This window comes from Parasteatoda tepidariorum, chromosome 3 (genome assembly GCF_982258835.1).
Source record: "Parasteatoda tepidariorum strain Cologne lab strain chromosome 3, Ptep-v5.0, whole genome shotgun sequence".
In the NCBI taxonomy this organism is placed as follows: domain Eukaryota; kingdom Metazoa; phylum Arthropoda; class Arachnida; order Araneae; family Theridiidae; genus Parasteatoda; species Parasteatoda tepidariorum.
In genome coordinates, this window is record NC_141757.1 from 53,817,718 (window position 1) to 53,839,058 (window position 21,341).

At 28.2% G+C, this 21,341-nt stretch overlaps 1 protein-coding gene across 1 annotated transcript; it reads left to right on the forward strand.

Annotated features, from left to right (window-relative positions):
• The first annotated feature begins 6,544 nt into the window (after positions 1-6,544).
• LOC107446083 (fatty acid hydroxylase domain-containing protein 2) lies at positions 6,545-20,744 on the forward strand. Its single transcript, XM_016060630.4, has 7 exons — positions 6,545-6,728; positions 7,747-7,939; positions 10,223-10,326; positions 12,240-12,361; positions 13,767-13,972; positions 16,603-16,875; positions 18,410-20,744. The coding sequence occupies exons 2-7, from the start codon at positions 7,773-7,775 to the stop codon at positions 18,561-18,563; spliced, it is 1,026 nt and encodes a 341-aa protein (XP_015916116.2). The 5' UTR covers positions 6,545-6,728; positions 7,747-7,772; the 3' UTR covers positions 18,564-20,744.
• Positions 20,745-21,341: the final 597 nt, after the last annotated feature.

The following is a 21,341-nucleotide window of genomic DNA, read 5'->3' on the forward strand; positions in this document are numbered from 1 at the left end:
TAACGTTATGAGTAAACGTTATAAATAATAGTTTCCTTACGTTCGATCAAAAGTAATGTACATTTTATGTTTTTATTTATTTATTTGTTTATCGTTGAAAAAGAACTGATTGTTGTCGGTAAAATAAAGTTCGGAAAAGTGTAATACTTACTGTGTAGAAAATGGAAAAGGGGGTCACGGCCCTATGCATCGGAATAAAGAGGGCATCCAAATCCTGACTAAGGACCTTAAAACTCTGTCATTTTTACTTTTAACAGAGTACTTGACTCCAGCAAACTGTTTTATTAACAATAGATTATTAAGATCAAGGAGGAAAACGGTTTATGTCCATTTTTAATGAAAATGGCGATTGGGTTCCTCTTGAGTATTTTGAAGATTACTAAGTTCTGACAAATCAATAACGAGGAAAATAAGTTCTCCCCTATAGTTATTACACAGTGAAGACAGGCCCTTCTGGAGGAAAACAATTCCTGTCCACGCATAGGCAAGAAGAACAAAGAGGGACGACGGGAAGACAAGTGAGGAATTATTGGTTTGGAAAAAAATTTGGAGAAAAACAGTTCTCGTCCAAATTTTATTTTTTCTCAATATCAAATCAATCGACAGATTTAACGTCATGTTTTAAATATTTTAGATATTGTAGGTAAATGCTTATAACATTCATGTGTGTTTTTATATTTAGGATTTCAATCGAATGCTGGCTCCTGGGAAATCAGACCAGAATCAGCTTTCATGGACATAAACCATTTTTCCCTTTAATCATCAAATGGTTTTTGAAGACTCCCCGTGTAGTAAATGGTAACTGATGCACTTTAAATCTTTCTAGTCACAACGTCCACCATGTTCACATAACAAATCATACCTCTGGGAGTACTGATCCAGGAGTTTCCTTGTCTTCTGGATCGGTTCAACATTACAAGGCGACATAGTTCAACATTAGTAGTCACAAACCCAAAATTGGGTCAGCTGTTCAACGATGGTTGTAAAACAAAACAAAATGAAGTTATAAAAGCCGTGGTGGCTCAGGGGATAGAGCGTTTGCCTTCCAATGAGGTGAACCGGGCTTGAATCCCAGCAATGGATGGTCGATACGAATTCCGCACCCGGCCCGCACAGATCACAGTGCTGACGTAAAATATCTTCAGTGGTAGACGGATCATGGATTAGAGTCCCCTTGCCGACAAGCTAACCATAGGAGGTTTTCGTGGTTTTCCTCTCCATGTGACGAAAATGCGGGTTTGTTCCATCAAAAAGCTTTCTACGAAGACAAATTTCTCCCAATGCATGATCCACGAGCTCTCTTGTCGTCTGAATTACAAGTTTGATAAACATTGATTTAATACATGAATAACATTGGTTTAAAATTACAAGGCTACGGAGTTGAACAATGGTAATTGCAAACTCAAAATTGGGTCAGTTGTTCCAACGACGGTTATTTTATAAAATAAGATAAAATGAAGTTTTAGACATTTAAATTTAAATTTTCTTTGCATTTAAATAAAAACATTAATTTTAAAGCAATTTTCACTTACATTAATAAACATAATTAAGAAACATAAAATACGGATTTGGGTCCTTTTATTAGCGTTTTCCAGCTGCAATGAATACACACCTTTTTCTTTTTTTTTTACAAGAATTTAATCGATGAGTTTGCCCTGGGAACTGGTATACAAATACCCTTACACACTATCGAATACGTAGTTCATATATCAAGCTAAAATACGCAAAATCCTGACAAAATGTAGTCTATAGTTTAAAACTGCAATCCCTGATTATGTTTACGCAATATTAACAAAAAAATAAGTGGAAGATGGGTACGTATGTTCTTTTGATTAAACCAAAATTGACAAATCAAGAAGAAATTACAACACGTTTGATCATAAAAAATGAATAGTTGTTTTGTAACAACATAATGCAATACATAATGTAAACAGTATTTATCTGGGGTGAAATTAATGATGTCCAAGCCCGTTGACAAATGAGAGACATGCGTGACATCTTTGCATTTCCCATCTAATCGAAACATTCCTCCCGCATCGATAAAATTCAGAGAGATAAGATAGTGAGGAAATTTCCAAAGATGCACCCAGAGGTGAAAATAATCGATAAACAAATAAATGCATAAAATAAAAATAATTCTAAAATTGTCTATTTATTTTACTCCCCCTCCTATATGAAATATCATAATTAATAATCGTACTGTCATGTGAGGCTACTTCGTGCAGGATTTCGCAGTTTTTGAACTTTGACAAGTAAAAAAACTATGTTAATTCAAAATTTAACGATAATATAATCATAACTGGACTCAGACGAGTAAATTTGATCAATATTTGCATTATTTGTTTGTAATATTTACAAATAATAAGTCAAAACATACCTTGCACAAAGTAACCCCCAAGTGGGGCTACTTTGTGCAGCGATAGGAATTCAGTTTAATAATCATGCTTTAAGTAAAATATTGATATAAACTTGTTGAAAAAGTTAATTGTTGACATTTTTAATAACAAAAACATCGCGATATGTAAAGATATTAGTGTGAAAATAATTTTTAGCTCTAAAAAACCATTTTTTATAAAGAATTTTTTCTTAAAAAGAATGTTTATTTCAAAACATTTGAGTTTAAACAAAAGGAAACCATATACATTTTTGAACATTGAAATAGATGAAATTTCAAAAATAATAATTATTAAATATTCATTAACATTTATAATATTGATAAATTTGAGCATAACACGCTTGAATGAACATGACAGAACTTGCTCTTCAGTTTCTGCAAAATCACCTGATGTCCTATAAAATATATTTTTATGTGTTAAATCGTTTGATTAATTCGTTAGAAAAATTTTTGTAGAAGAAAAATAATAGTTTACCAGCACGTTTCACGCGTTTCTTGTGAATTTTATTAGAGATAGTATTTCTGTGGATTTTGTATTTCCGAGAAGCTTCTGCAATCAACATGCCACCAGCAACTGTTTGCAAACATTGCTGCAGCTTTTCTAAAGTGTAATCACGGTAGTGTAGCCAGGTATTTTTTTTTATAACGTCTGACCATTTTTCTGTCGAAAAAGAAAAACGAATGAAAATTTGCACAAAGTAGCCCCACAGTGCACTTTTTTTCATTTTCCGTTTATTTGTTATTAATTTTCAAAATTTTTTAACGTTAACATGATATAATTGTTCCTTAATATATAAATAAAAAATTTTGCACTTACGATAATTGTTTTATCAACGTCTTTGCATTTCACAGTTAAAGTTTCCACGCACACTTTTCGACGTCCGACGTTCTCGGAAAGTTGTTGACATTGGATAAACAAAACACACTCTGAGATTGTTTTAAAATTCGAAAAAATGTTTGTAGTAATAGAGGAGACTTCTATCTTCAAATTCCACACATTTTTAACGTGAAAAAAACATAATACTGAATAGCAGCACTTGAAAAGTGCCAAATTCGAATTTGCACAAAGTAGCGCCACATGTATGACGCTACTTTGCATACTACGCATGTATGATGTAGCGTATCCTTTATTACTCCTTTACGTGAGGGCAAACATTTGCTTAGCACAGAATGGGCAACATTTTTTATTTAATATATAGGATTTGTAATAATTTTCTCCGAGGTCTGAAAGCTTATGACAAATAAAATATTACCTATACATCGGCGAAAATTTTACTTTACTGATTAAGAAACGATTTTACGTTTTTTTTTCAATTTCAAATGACAAAATTTCAATTTGTGAACCTTTGGAGATGTGGCAGAATCCAAGTCTAAAATCAAATTTTTACCACATGTTCTGCAACACGTCACGATCAATTGTAACAAATGCTCTCGTGATCCCTCCTTCATCGTACTTCTGTTAAATCACGTGGTATGGGATCACGAGAACATAACCTCTGTCGTAGCCCCATAAAAAAATTGTAGGGAGGTAAGTTTGGAGAGTACGGAGTTAAGTCTGGGGAGTCCGACCAGCGGCCAATCCAAAGACGACGAAGGACGTTCGTAATTTAGGAAATAACAAACGTCTGTCTGATAATGAGAAGAGGGTATAGTGCGACCTTCAGGAGAACTCCTGCAGACATCAGTCTCGCGTCGTGGCGGGTACCATGGTTACGAGGGAAAATCACATTGAATAGGGGTGTGGGGGTGAAAATAGTTTGGTCTAAATCTTAGCGTAGGTCGTCGTGAGTAAACCAATCGACCCCTTCTTTCCTCTATTTAACCCCTATTAAAAATGTGCTCTCGCTTGTTACCATAGCAGCAGACAGCCCCAGACTTTCAGTCTGGAGGAGTTCCCATCAAAGCCGCACTACCCATTTGTTGATAAATAAACGCCGCATAATCTTCCTGTAATGGTGGCGTTAACCACAGGTGCAGCATATCAAAGAAGGAACACAACCTCATTTGCGAATGCCAAGTGGCAAGAATTTCAATTTAGATTTAAAGCCAGCTGTATCCAAAGAAGGTTCACATATTGAACATCTGTGAGGAAAAAAAACTTGTAAGTAAAAATCAAATTAAGCAGAATTTTTTGATGTGAGAGTAATATTTTGTTTATTGTAAGCCTTCCAAACTCAAGGAGAAATTGTGACACGCCCAATATATAATCAGCTGCACTGTTAATAGGTATATCCATAATTGTTAATTTTTAATAATTTTTTGTGTTGTTAAAAAATTTATATATTGTTATATATTTTGTATAAATTTTTTATTAAAATTTATATGTCGTTAAAAATCTGAATTCCTGTAAAATATTTTTGATTTGGTAAGTCTAATTAAGTTACGGAAATTGATTGAGAAAATTTCTAATGCTCACATGCAAAAGCATTTTAGAATACTTGAAGTGGGGGGGGGGAATGTTTGTACATATTTTTTTGATATATTTCTGAATATTTTTCCAAATTGCAATGTTTGTTACATCCACCGAGAAACTTTCTGCTACCCTCCTTGATTTGCTGAATGTGGAAAAGTCGTTTTTAATTGGGGAAAGTAAACAAAAATATTACTTAAACGTTCTTCTGGTAAGGATCCCAAATAGATGACATAAAGAAAAAAAACTTCATATCGATTTATAATTAAGTAAAGTCCGTATTGTCCAGTAAAATTAGACATTTTCTTCGAAAAAATTAATACCTAAATTTAACTTCGCTCTGAAATTAAAAATGAGACTTGAAATCTCCCCCATTCTCCTCTACTCGTTTCTCCCTTTTCAGAGAGAAAAGGCTCATATTTTTAAAGTTGCAAAAGGTTTCTTTTGCATAAAAAGTAGCAATTTTAAGACTTTAAAATTATTTTTGCTGTTGACTCGAATTTGTTTAGCATTTTAGAAAATGAACATTATTTCTCCATAGGAAAGTGAAAAATGTCCCAAGGTAGCGAAGAAAAAAGTGTACATAAGTACTCTTTATACTTCGAAGTAGCGATCGCTAAAAAGTACTTTTTATTAATGAAAATACTTTTAATATTTTAATTATTCATTTTAACTCAAGAATCTTATTCGCTTAAACGCGAAAATTCCATGGTAAAAAAATGCCTAAACTTGTTTAGTTAACTACACTAGAGGCGTAAATGGACAAAATTGTACTTTTTATACATAAAACCTTTATAACTTCAGTTCTATTCGTCCAATCAACTCGATGTTGATCCTGTGGTGTAACTACCACTACAATAAAACAATTCCAATTCACTAGTATATAAGACGCATTAACTTGATTCTATCTTGGGACACTTTTTGATAGATGAAGGTTGACATCGTCGGTATTCCAACCCCCACATTAGTGACCTGCGGACTTGATCAGAATACGCCTATCTTGACATAACGCTCACTTCGATTTGAGCACGCCTACTTCGATGCATGGTACATATTGAACAGTTGACTTGCTATTTGTCCCTGCGACATTGTCCTCTTCGCACTGTTGTTACTCAGTCTCAATCACACACCACTGAAGCTTGTACACACTCGACTGCTAATAACAACACAGGAGCGACCACGTACACAACCGTAAGCTTAATAAAGCTCTCACGACTAGCTCTCAAAGTCAGGTGAACTTAATACTGCTCTCCCGGTCCATCGCCTAACGTCAATGAATCAACTAGTGATATCAATTCATCGAATTCTATCCCAGATGAAATTCTGGCGGTTAACGCAATTCTATCTTCATGTACCTTTTGTTAGATTGGTGGAAATCTTTATCAGCGAAAAACTTACGAATCAGGTTCCTGTTTGCATGCGATTTCTTTTTCATACAAAAAAACAAAAAAAAAAACACATCCAGTGTGAGTTGCCCTTTTTGCAAGGAAATAAGTAATCAAGCAACAGACATTAAAGTCCTTTTGAAGCATTCCAAACAAGCATAGAAAGAAAGGTGCATTGCAAGATTTGAATTTGTATTTATTCGCATTTTCTACAGAAAAAATCTGCATAGATTTCACTACTTTTTGATTCAGACTGGCACTGCTTCAACAGCTAATAAATTGCATTAGGGTTTTCCATTGGCCAACTCAGTTGCGATGCCATTAGATCGCCTACTTTTAACCTGAAATTTAGTATGTTTCAAAATTTGATGGCAATGGTATGATAAAACAACAAAAACAAATCCTGCGGTTCCTTATTGCGTATTGAAAATGTCAAAAAATCTATTGTTTCGTCGATATATCAGTTTTGATTTATTTCGTTGAGTTAAAAACCATTTGTCGTGATAGGTGCAGGTTGTTAAAATCTGCTCTTGTATAAGTATGCAATGCTTTTTAAATCATAACCGTTTTTTTTAATATTTTTCACAACTGTCAAAACGTTCTGTGGAAATCGTACGTTCTTTAAATAAAAATTTCCCTCTGGAAATTTTTAAATAATAATAATTTTATTAAACTTTGTTATCGACTTTTAATATTTCCCCACAGATATTTTAAAGTTGTCCTTCTCATTATATTTTTAGAATGTTTACTTTTATTTCATTACGGATTCATAGCTTGCTCGTATGAGTTAGATTCTTTGAACACTTAGTTCTTAAATTTTTATGATTATTGTTTTATTACATCTTTTTCAGTCCCTAGATGTGCATGTAATGTATACTTTGATATTAAACTTACGCGGTTGCTAATAAAGGTATTCTCAAATTCGTTTCCTCTTCGTATGGTTGAAGTTTTAGTGATATTAGTATCACTATAAAAATAATAAATCAATTCTTCTGTTTCCGTACGAAAATTTCTTGTGTGAAATTCTTTATTTATTACTTAAAGTTATTTCTATTCCTATAATAAGGCTTTCAATATATTTACAATTTCGTCTCAAAAATTATATTTATTTTTTAACTATTAATTTATGATTATCGTTTAATTACTTCCTTTATTTCAGTCCCTAGATGTTGTGCATGTAATGTATACTTTGATATTCAACTTACATGGTTATTAATAAAATTGGTATTCTCTAATATTTTTCTTTGACATGGTTTTTCTTCCAGATGTTTTTCTTTGATATGGTTGAAGTTTTATTGATTTTACATTAATATCAATATCATTGTAAAATATTAATGCATTTTTTATTTTTCCATATAAAATTCCATATTTATTTTAATTTCTTTAAATTAATTCTATTGTTAGAATAAGCTTAATAATGTTATATTATATTAATATATTTAGCATTCCATTTCAAAGAATGTATTTATTTTTAAATCACAAAATTATTTTTAAAATGATGAGCAGCAATTACTTGTATAATAACTTAGTATTTAATTAGTCCACTTTTGTTACAGAATTAAAGTCGTTTTCAGTAGTTGATATGGAATCCCCAGAGCAGATAGCCACTGAGCCTTCGCCTTCATCTCTCGAGGAAGCTCAAAATAAAAGAGTTCAAAGAGAAAAACTTATTTCTTCTTTAAAAAGTGCATTATTTATCCTGAGTTCAGCAATTGTAATTTTTGTTGCTTTTAGTAATACATTAACTTGGTAAGTCTCAAACAATTAGTTTTACCGCTTCAATAATCCTGCTTGCCAAATTATAATTGTCTTTTTATTTTATCCTAATTTTCTTCTATTCAATTGAAACTTAAAAGCCTATTTATTCTTCTCGGGCACTAAGTTTTAATATGTGATAACTTAATACACAGTGAAACTTCCAGGAAAGACCATCTCTATTACGACCACTTTTTGGAGGGGTGGAATTTTTTTTCATTGATTTTCTGTTGGAGAGACCATTAAAACCTCTACCAGCCGCTGGGTTAACCTCTGCATTAAATGCAGAAAAGTTTAAATAAGGGAACAAGAAAAATATCAAAACAAAATATATTAACAAAACAAATAAGTAGATTAAGACAAATTCAAAATATTTGTGTGAAGCTTTTATTTAGAGGGCTGATGGTCTCTGAAACATATCTACAACCTTATGTCACAGTGCTCTAAAAACGATGCTATCAATGATTTATTTTTAGAGTTTAAAGTTAAATTAGACAACACAAAAAATAGTTATTTTAGAAGAAAAAAGTTATTTTTAAACTAAGCATTGCAAACAAACCTAACTCTTCTCATCTCTTAAAGTGAATTAATTTTTATGTCTTAAAACTAAATGCGAACACTGAACAAAAAACTTAATTGTTCTTTTAATTAAACATCATTAAAATAGTTCTATCATTCACAATTGGTAAATTTGTTTTTACACATAATTATATCAGTAGGAATCTTTTTATTGACGTTAAATTTTTTCATCAATCTGGTTTTCATGTGGCATTTCTGCATCAAGGTAGTGACGCTGACTGAAATTAAAATCGTTAGTGAAAAATCATGTACCTTCAATAATATGTTGAAGTCAATGGGGGGAAACCCCTAACAACAACCAACCTCCATTAACAACTATTTTAGAGTGGAACAGAGAGTGGTCTCTCCCGAGAGATTTCATTGTTATGTGTAATGTTATAAATAATTTATTATGTTGAATAATATATTAAATATACATTTTTTTCAAATTCATTATTTTACTTTAGTTTCTTTCAACCTATGTCATTATTATCCATTTAAAAAAAAAAATTTATATGATTTTAAATGTCTTTCGTATAGTTTTGTAGAATTAAACCTGTTTGATAAGAGGAAAATTACTTGCTTAGTATAATATGTATTGTAATACACTTTATATTAGTTTTTAAAATGTTACACATTTTAACAAAAAATTTCAATTTTGTGAAAGTTTTATACTGATAAATATTTTTTTTGTATCTAAAATTTTAATATATTGCAGTCAATATAGCCCTGTAAAGGGTTTGATTTTTTCTCACAAATGCCATACCTCAAAAGTATTTCTGTACTCTTCCTGCCTTTTCCACATATTTTATTTATTTATTTTTTTAGCTTGTAGTTTTTAAAATTAAATCTGTGTGATTTTACTATTTTTATTGCTTAATATTTTAAGTCTGGTATAAAACAGTCGTGTTTTGTTCTTGTTCAATTAGACACTATAATTAATCAAATCCGTTTCATCATTTATACACCGTAGTAAATTAATAGACAAGTCATAATAATATGCATCAATATTTTTTTTGTATTTATATATACTTGATTTTCTTTCTAATTGTTTTAATATTTTATTATTTTTCTCATATTGTACATTAAGTTTTAAATATTTTCTTTAAGCTGTTTGGCAATTTTTATTTCTATATATTTTATTATTACTTACACATAAGACAGAAAGGAAACTACTTTTTTGTTCAATTTTTGATCTGTACAATTAATTTTCTGTTATGTTGTGTTATCCAATTAATTTTGGATTATTAAAACAGATCAGATGAAAGAAACATTTTTCTTTAATATGTAAATCTTTCAGTTCATGTACTTAATGTAAGTTTAATCTTATGCTTTTGCTATAATCTGTAAATGAATAGAATCAAAGAGGTACTTTTTAATTCTTATTAAGGCATACATATTATGTTATAAAAATAACATCTCGTATTTTAGTTATTACTTTTATTTATCAAATATGCATATAATTGTTTATTACATACTCGAAAAGTTAATTCAAAATTCTAATGCAATGTTAGTTCCTATCATTTTAACTTCAATGATAACTTTGCACTTAGTTGTACTAAGTTATCTATGCAAAATAAAGGCCACATTATTTAATGGATGTATGTATGTATATGCTGAGTAAAGTTTTTCAAAATTATCTCTACAAATAAAATATCCTTAAATTTTTTATTTTCTTTAAATCATACTTATTATTGTTTTTTTTTTTTCTTTCTTTAGGCATTTGCAGCATTTCTGGGGTGCATCAGGTGATTTTTGGCAAAGCCAATGGAATAAGATATGGAGATTTTTTGGTTCAGATCGATACACTATAGGAGTATGGGGTAAGTTTAGAATTGTTTTTTTAGAATTAAAATAATTATCAGTTTATCAAATTTGGGTAAAGATAGCATTATCTAAGAAACATCAATAGTAATTTCTAACCGATATATCTAGTATTTCACAAGTGTTTTTCTAATAACTGATTGCTCAGCTAAATTGTGTAATTTATTTTAATTTAATCTTGTTTTTTTTCTTTTCGTTTTCTCTTTTTTTTTTCTTGTTTTTTTTCACAGTGTTATACTTGTGTACCAGTGATTAAATAACTTAATAAAAGTTACTTAATGTATGTCCTCTTCGAAAATTTTAAACATCATAAATTTATCAAGCATTTAAAAAGAAGCAAATGAAAGACAGTGCTGTAGTGCAAGAATATTGAATTTAATTGTTATAGGAAATTAAATCACTTAAAATCTATATTATAGTCAGTTTTGTGTTAATAAAGTCTTAAGTTTGTAATTACAATTGCAATAATATTATATCTAAGTGTGTGTAATAGTGTATGTACTCATTCAATCTAAAAAATAATCTGCTTTAAGCTATAGTTTACATCAACTTCAAAATTTGTGTTTTAATTGTTTTCTACAATGCTGCTAATAGATAGTCTATATCTGAATAGTCACTTTCTTTTGATCATCCCCCCTTAAATATATTCTTAAATTACTTATTACCTTTACAAATAAAAATTAAGATTTTTGATGTTTATCAACCTCTTTGTTTTTGTTTGACTATTTTCTTTTATAAAATGCATCCATTCCTCCATCCATTTGTGTTGTTTTTTTATTGTTTCGATTTAAATTAAAATACAAAAATTTTTGATTCACTCATTCTTTATTGCAGTGTTGTTAAACAGTGGAGCAAGCTGTTTGTATTTTAGAAATTTTTTTTAATTTTGTTGTTTATTATTTGGTTTGCTCTTAGTTGCAAGTTAATTTTAAAAGAAGAACGCCATCTTTTTTATATCTATAGAAAGTTTTGTTACATAATATTCTCTCCAATTTCAACATAAATGAATGCATTTAAAACATATATAGCTGTTAATGCTATTATTTCCCTATGTATGCTTCTCTTCATTTGCAAAAAGAATAGATTATTTTCCCACCTCAAACTGAAATTTACTGATGTAAACATATCTGATAGAATAGATTTATGGTAATACCTTTTATAAGAATTTCTATAAAGCTGAAAGAATACAAAGACAATAGATATGTAAGCTATATTTAATTCCTTATGTATGGTTTCGTAAATATATTTTTTAAATTTGAGATAAAATTTTGCTCATTAAAATATGAAATTTTGCAGTAGATTCCTTAAAAAGTTTTTTTTTTAATTATTTGCCTTAATGCTTAATTATTCAATGGTGATATTTCAGCTTTTCAAGCCGGTAACATACCTAATGGGTTTTTTTCTAAACTTTGTTCTTTACTTTTTATTACTCATGTTAGCTTCTTTACTGGTTCAATTAAAGCTTGTAGCTTTATGGACTTAATATCTAAAGTAATTAAATTTTTCTCAGATATTTAATTTTCTTTAACTTACATCAATCTTTTTTCAGATTATCTTCGTCATTCAAATAGTATGGTTGTATTTGACTGTCAAAAATATGCATGAAGTGTTGAATATTAAACATTTTGACAATTATCAAATTTAGTAGTAGAAAACTTGGATACTTATCTGTGTATCAAATATTGTTGCATCAAATTGGTCACAAAGAAAGATAGCTGCCAAACTTAGCTAATTAGTTTGAATTTGTAACTAACTAACTTTAATGAGTTCTTTTAAAAATTGAATTTATTTTTCGAAAAACTTAATTTAAACAGGAGGCTCAACTAGACAGTTTGGCATCCAGTTAATGAATATAGTTTTATTCTTTTTCATATGCAAATAAATTTTATTGCTAGGTATTTTATTCTTGCAGGTACTTTCTTGGTCACATTTGTAGTGTATTGGGTTATTGGTTTATTGTATACATTTACTGACTTAACAGGCAAACCTGCATTTGCTCTTCGTTACAAAATTCAAGATGTAGCTTCGTATCCTGTAAGTAATAATGCACTTTGCTTTTGGTTTTAACTTTGTTCATTTCTTTTAGCATTGCATATGCACAATGCAAAATTATGAAATATCGCTTAACTTAAAAAAGTAAAGTTTATAACATTTCATTTTATTAAAAAAGCACCATTTAATTTAATTATTACTTGCGATAATTAATATTGCGATTAATATTAGATTAGAAACCTTAAACGAGCTAGATTTTGGTGTTGAGCGTGTAAGTAAGCATAAATAACATTTTAACATAAATATTTCCCAAAAATTATGCTAAATAATTGAGTGCCAAAGAAATTTCCCCATCAATTTAGTTTTTGTTGTTGTTGTATACACTAATTACATTTCTTTTTCAAACTTTTTGAGGAATTAATTAATAGTAATAAATTGTATTTTGTAAGAAACGTGTTCTGGTAAATTTGAGTCAGGATTCGATTGAATAATAATTGGTATTAAAATTTATTTTAATATTTAAGTTTTATAATGTGAAATTTCAATATTTTCTATTGTGTTTTTTTTTAATTAAATGGTCTTTTTCTACTTTACTATCCATGTTGCAGTTGAACTTTAAAAAATGAGATTGTTCCAAAACAATTATATTATTACAGAGGTATTTTTTAGATGATTGTTATAAAATTTTGTTGTTATATTAAATATATATATGTTTTGCAATTTTTCTCACTGATTTGACAAAGCTAAACAATTACAAATTAAAAAGGAAAAATGTAAAACAGTGTTAAGACACATAAAAGTTTCCCCAAAATACATTTTTGTTATGTATTCTGTAGAATTAGGTAAGTTTTCTTTATTGTATCTGCACTTTGTTTAAATAATCAACTTTGACTAATTACTTTAAATTAAACAATTTTAAATAAATATCTAATTTTAATAACTTAATAGAATTAAAGTTGATACAAAATTTATGATGCAACTAGTTATTTTACTATTCTTTTAAGTTCTGGATTTTTGTGTCAATTGCAATTTTTAAGAAACATTCCTTGTTATTCATTTCACATTCTATGTCAGTTTTAAACTATTTATATGTATAGTTAACTATTGATATCCTTTTAAATTTGGAGGTTATTCTCAAATGTTATACTGCATTTCTAATTTCAATTGAAGAAAATATACATATTTATCTGTTTTATTTAGAATATAAATGCATTTTTAAATATTTTTAACTGAAAATTGTTGTTTCTGATATGTATTGAATGTAATCTCTGCTAGATGTCAAGACTTTAATAATTTTTTTTCCTTGTGTAATAAGTTTTTATTTCTTTTATTTTTCTTTTATTTAAAAAAAATTTAAAACAGAATTTTATTTTTTATATTTTTCTGATAAAATTGTAATAAGTGGATACATTTAAAAAATATGTTTATTTACGCTATAAATTTTTAGGTATCTTTACCTCAAGTCTTGAGTGTTGTTAAACAAGTTTTGATTAATCAGTTTGTGATTGGTTTACCATTTGGAATATTAGCTTATTACTTAATGGTCTGGAGAGGATATAACTCTGGAAAGACTCTTCCAACATTCCAATGGGTAATATTTGAGCTTATATTTTGTGTGATCATGGAAGAAGTAGGCTTCTATTATTCTCACAGGTTAGTATTACTTAAATGTGTTACAATACAATACATAAAAATAGCTTATGTATATTGTGTAAATTAAAATGTAAGTCTTCTAAAGCAGCACTGTGACTGAAAAAAAAATCTGACATCTTGATGGTTAACCAGAAATCGAAGTTACTTACTGTTAGTTTTACTTACTTTTGAAAAATTAAAAAACTATTAAAAAAATAAAAACTCAAAAAAATGCATGCTGGTGATGAGACTTATTCCTGTGGTTTAAATTAGCTCTAAATCAAGTCCTTGAAATTGTTCAAATGTTTCACTAACTTTGAGGCAACCATTGATGTTTTTAGGAATAGATCCTCAACAGTAATAGTGAGGCAGTCTAGGATGTAGTCCGGAGATGTTGGCATGTTGCAACTTGAGCATGGTAGAAAAATTTTCCTTCCATTTTCAAATCTCATGCCATTAATGAGTGACCAGTTTTATGTCTACAAAGCATTGTTAAGATCCTTCAAGGAACTTCAAAAGTTATCCAGCAGATTTCCTAATAAACCAGTGATGAGCAGGGTCTTCCATAGGTCTAGTTTCTTCCTTAAAATGGAAAAATCCTTTTCAGAAAGAGGCATCATAATTTCTTAAATTCCAGGTAGGTCTTTGGCTCTGGATTTTGACAAGGTGCCATCCCTTTTATAAGTAAGGAGATCAGCTAGATCTGATTCCTTATGAAAATTGATATGATGGACTGTACTTTTAAGTAGTATATCATGACTGGTGAAGCATTTTTTAATGGCTAGGATTACTGTTTGGGAATCAATTAAAAAAAGCTCTTTGGAGAAATTTCTTTTAGAAGGATCTTATAGTATTTCATGTACAGTATGCTAAATTAAAAAATGTATCACGCTCTAATGATTGGATTTTCAGGCACTACGTGTCCATTTTAATGGTTCACGGGGGTGACTTCAAATATGCTAATTAGTGCTAACTATTAATTAAGTTACGAAATCAGACACAAAAATGTACTTTCTCAGAATAAACATAGATATTTTTTTTGCTTATTTGGATTTCTAAACCTCAAACAGAGATGGGCATTTGTCATTCAGAATAATGAATGAAGAATGATGCATAATTATTCAAAATCTTCCTGAATAATGAATAAAGATTTATTCATTAGTCAGAAATGTTTTGAATAAAGAATAAATCATTCATTATTTTCAATAATTATTATTTAATTCATTGGACAAGAATAACTGAATAATTTCATTGCTCAGCAAAAATGGGCACGGAATACTCTAATTGACTACAATTGTGACAACTGCAAATAAAACGTACATGGTAATTGCTACATTAATCTCTATTGATATACTACTAGAATTTTGTTTTGTGGTGGCATAATTTTTTTTCCAGATATTTCAAATACAGAAAATTCTCTATAATAAATTTCTACCTAGAGCAGTGTTATATTTTTAAATTATATATATAATATATATAAATTACAAACATTAACTCTTCGCGGTTCACTGTATATTTTGACCACTGCTTTGTCAGTACATACTGCAGTATTAAACTGTAATTTTTAAAAAATATATCTGGAAAAGTGAGAGAATTTTATTCTTCTGCAACCCTGAAAAGATACTTATTTTTTGTTAACCTTTTTGGATTTTAGAAAAAAATATCAAAGTTTTAAAATTTATTGCTAATTCAAATTTTTAAAAAAGAGTTAATATTTTTTTATTTTATAATCAGTCATAAGAGTATTGGGTTGTAAAAAATAATATTGCTGCAATAATTTTTCCTTTACTTTGAAAAATTCAAAAAAATATAAACAATTTACTTGTTCCAAAACTAATTTAAAATTTAAATTAAGTAAGATACATTACACATTTTCAAATTTACGATTATGTGGCTGCTAAAAATTAGAATTTTACTGATAGTAATAGTTTTCCTATGACTGATGAATGTGATGCAAAAAAGAAACTTCCATTTTTATTTGAAATAATTTTCAAATTAATGGCTGCACCAATAATATTATTATATCAGAGAATATTTTTTTAACATGGTTTAGAAACATGTGAAACTTAATATTGTTTCATCAAAGTTAACATTATGAGAGAAAAAAGCTGGCAGGGTGAAAATTATGTACAATAGCAGTGAAAGTAATATTTATTTTTTAATGTAAATATAGATTTAGAATTGCAATCTATAGCAAATTTATTATGCAATAATATGATGACAATGTGACAGTAAAAAAAATTTGGTAATGTTCAATATTGAGCAATATTTAAGAAGATAATAAATTTCAATCATTATAAAATGATCAATTTAATTAATATCCGTATAAAGTGCCATGAAACTTATTGTATTCTTTGGAAAAATATTAATTTTCCATCAGAACTATTGCGAAACACATTGAAAAGAAACTAACAATTTGTATAGTTGCATTTGTATAAATGTATATTTTCAGTTTTAAAGCTTTTTTATAGTTTTAAATTTGGAATATTTTTTTTTTACTCAAAATGTGTTTAAACAAGTGAATTAAAAGTTTTATTTTAAGCATATTTTTCTAATATTTTTTTTTCTGCATTGTATAATGTTTAACTTTTCTATTTTTCTTTTCATAATCTAATGTAATGTTAAAGAAGAAACTTTTCTTATAATTTTAGGCTTTTACACCACCCACGTATTTACAAATATATTCACAAGCGTCACCACGAATGGACTTCACCCATTGCCATTACTGCTATATATTGCCACCCTGTGGAACACATTTTTTCGAATTTATTACCACCTTTGTTGGGGCCCTTAGTTCTGGGTAGCCACACAGCAACGTCTTGGTTATGGTTCTCAATGGCTATCTTATCTACCCTGAATGCTCATTCTGGTTTTCACTTTCCTTTCTTTCCTTCACCTGAGGCTCATGACTTTCACCATTTGAAGTAAGGACTTTCACACTTACTATATTTTAGAATATAAGTGGAATAATCAACCCATACCTTCCTCCAAAAAATATTTCTACATTAAACACGGCTATATCGCAACAAAATTTATGTGTTCAAAGCAATCGCCTTATTCTTTTTCTTTTATGACATTAATTGATTTTGTTCTTATAACAAAAGTAGTTAAGACATTTTTATTTTATAATTTTTGATTTCATGATTTTGAGTTTGAGAAGTCTATTACTTAGCAGAAGTGGAACCCTTATATGACTCTTATGTTTATTTCACTCTTTATTTAAGTATGGCAATTAAATATGACTTTGTTTATTTCACTCTTTACGCTATGAAATATTGCTGTATTAATCTTATACGTTTGATACAAGAAAAGTAACTAATGCTTCTTTAACTGAATGCTTTTTATTTGAAATAAGGTACATTTATCTTAAAAGTTTATAGTGATATAAAAATTAATATTTTCAAACTCACTTAACTTTTCTTCTATAATGAAAAATTATTTTATGTTTCAATGTTAGTAAACACAAAGTTAGTAAAATTAAAAACAATTACAATTTTTTAATATTTGTTTATTTTAGTATTACTAAATTAACAGCAATGATCTGTAATTATACAGCATAAAGAAATATCAAATTTGTGCCGAAAGTAAAAGTCCAAGATTTATATTAGGGTTTGTATAAGACTATAATTTAAAGATGTTATCTATTTTTCAGCTAATTATTAAATATCATGCCATCAAATATGATGCAAACGACATTTAATAATAATTCATTGTTGACAACTTCAAATTTCTCACTATTTTATAAGTTGATTCCATAATTAGTAGTTGATTTTTTTAAGTATATGTGAATTATTTTTATTCTGTGATTTCATGGTCATCAAAAATCATTTAAAAATATGTTTATTTAACCAAAAATGAAATGTCGAAATTTTAATTTTGCTTCCATTTTAAATATTTAAGAAAAATCTCTCGCTCAAAAGCAGAAAAAACTGTAAGTTTAAGGAAAAGAAAAAAAAATTGATTTTAGCATATTTTATCAGTTGCTCATTCTACCTCTTTTCTTACTCATTCTCATATTTGAAACAGCTGTAACAGGTACCTTTCTCAGCTGGTTTATAACAGAGAAACACTATCAGTATTTTTTATTTGCTGTATTATAACCAATTTCAAGCAGTTGTTCTGTCAGCATATTTTCTGAGTGAATTTCTGACTGCCATTTTTATTAATTTTTGTACATTCTCTGTTATGCATGGTACATATTTAAAAACTGTGTTATTATTCCTCATTTTTATTCAAACCAATGCAGACATTAATAGACTATTTTTGAAAAATCAAGAACTGTTAAACTACTGGTTTAAACCACAATTTTAGACTACTTTTTGTAGTTTGATACCAAAAAAATGTCTGATGCATTAACTACTCCTATCATGTATATTTACTGTAAAATATCAATATCATGAAAAATGTACATATTTTGTTGCAATTTTTTAATAAACCTAACTTTTTTCTTCCCTGCAGATTTAATCAAAATTTTGGAGTACTTGGAGTGTTAGATCGCCTGCATGGAACAGACTCCCTTTTCCGCAATAGCAAAATGTATGAAAGGCACATCATGTTACTCAGCTTAGTTCCTTTAAAACAGCTCTACCCAGATGATCCCAAGAAGAAATAGTATTGTTTTTCCCCCCACTCTCATTTTTCAATGTGATTTCACTCACTGTCTAAATACGATTGTTATTAGTCATTGGAAGTGCGCTTGGTTTCTACAGTTAATTCATTAAACTATTGTTATAAAAAAAAGTCTTAAATTTCTTTATTAGCTTTTAATTTCTCCATTCCAACCATATCATTACTTTTGTTCACAACTGTGTTTCAATTATAGTAAATTGTGTATGTAGGTATTTATAGTTAAAACATTCACTTTCTTCCTACAGAGGACTTTGTAGCACTTTGAATTGTTGAAAAAAAAAAAAAAGAATTATATTAGTCATAGGAAGTTAGAAAACATAATTATATTGTTCTTGCTGAAATTTTTAAGCTACAGATAGAAAAATAGGTTTTAAGATTCTGTAATTAAGATCCAATTTAATTTTTTCTTTTTTGTTATCAGGTATATTCCATTTAGAAAAACATTTTTGAGGTGATAAAAATTGCAGTTATAATGTAAAGTTTGATGTTAAATAAAGTAAATTTTGTAAACAGCGTTTCAATAATGTCATATGAGTTGTAAATATATATATTTATCCTTAATATAGTTAAAAACCTTGCAGTATCAATATAAGTTTTTTTCATAACTTTTAATTTTGTTTAAAATTACAAGTTTAAAATAAGTATTTTCTTTCTAATATATTCATGTTAGTTTCTAATATATTCTATTGTTACTTCAAGTGTTGATTAATATCTCAAATAATATGTATAACAGTTTTTGTCATGAAATATTTTGCACAATTTTCATTAGAAAGTTGTTATTTTTAGTACTTCTCCATTTTCGCTATATGCTAACTAATTTAGCTGTCGTCTTGCAGAGAAAGCTTGTTAAAATCCCCAAGCTCTTCAGTGCATCAATTTGTGTTTCTAAAAATAAAAAATAAACTTTTTTTTTTAAAGTTTGTTGCTAACAATTTTGAGATAAAACTGAGTTTATTTGTTACCATCTTTCTTAATTATGAAAAAATTTGTCAGTCACTTCGTTGGAGAATTTTTTTTTTCTGTTTCTAGCATGCAGCTTAATTCATGTACGGATATTTTAGTTATTCTACATCTGAAAAAAATTTTAATTTATACTTTTATTATTGAGTCATCTAATATTTTATAATTTATGTTAATCTTAAATATCTAGTCTATTTTAGTTTACATTTAAAGCTTTAGTCATTGTTATTTATTTTATCAGGTTTTTCTTTCAATATTTTATTTTTGTTATAAATTCATCATTACATTTCATTTATTCATGTTCATTTTATTTCTGTGTGCACAAAATTAATGTTATTTCTAATTATTTGTTAAAAATTATTCTTGTTATTCATTTTGCATTTTATATTGATGCCTCAAAGTTTTACCTTTTTTCTTTATCTAATCATAAGTAATGTCATATTCACTTGTACTAGCAAATGAGTTTTAATCGTGTGAGGGGAGTATTTACTTCATTCACATAAAATACCTGGTTTGACAAGAATACATGACCAGACCAGGCATGGCCAGGTTTGACCGGAATACATGACCAGGTTTTGAATACATGACCAGATAGGGTTTAATTCTGAACAATTTATTTAGCAACCAGTCATTTCTTTTTTCCATTGATTTTTCAGACCTATTTTTTAAAGCGAAAATTCTGCGACCTGAAATTTTTACTAAATATACTGGCTGATGTTTATTAAAATATATATATATAAACATCAAAAAATATTGCTTACTTTTAAAAAACTGTGTGCTTATTATTTTGTAAGCTAATTGTTAAAATACCTTTTTGTTTGCTTTCTGAAGAATAAACAATTGATAGTAACAATGATGGTTATTTCTACTTGGTTTTTACATTTTAAAGTGCTCTACATGTTTGATAAAAATGTAACATCTCTATATTTATTCTATGTTCCATGCAATTGCATTATTCCTATGTTGTTATTTTTAATCTTAATTTAAATATAAATGAATGAAATTTCTTCGTTGATAAGAAACAGGTTTGAAATATTTTTGGTATTTAAATGGAAAATGTTTTTATAACGTTATAATTGTGTTTGAGTATTCTTATTTCCCCCTCAAATCGAGTAAATTAATCTTGCTGTTTATTAAGATAAATTGTGATAATGTTGAACATGTGTATATGTTTTTATGAATAAATCGATTTGCTTGAACTATATTCTGTAAGTAGTTTTTTTTGTATGAATTTATTACTTAATATTTTATAAAGTACTCATCTTAGTTGAGAATATCACAATCTCAAAAACATGTTATTGTGCAATTAAAATTTCCTTTTAATGTTAATAATTTCTGTTCACTCATTCATTTAGGAGCGTCCACTTATTTTAAAGACGCTTCATTCTACTATATAGATTTTATAATTATTAATAGTATGTAGAAGCAATTTGTGTTAAATTAACTCTTTGATGAAAATTGCATTTCAATGTGGATTCTTTCCTGTATAGCAAATCAGTTTCTCACATGTAAAAGCGATGAATTGGTAAAACATGCATATATATTTGTTCATTTAAAATGAACATCTAAGTATTATATATGTAATGACTTAGTATTTAGAAAAATTATAAAAGCCAGTATACTCTAATAAACATGCGCAAAAGCTGCCGACAAAAATTAGAGCAAATATTATGTGTGTGATAATATATATACAGCAGACGCCGCTTAATGTGATCACGGTTAATGTTATCAAACGTTTAATGTTATCAAAATCGCTTAGTCCCGTCCGCTTAGATCAAAATACATTGAAAAATCCTCGTTT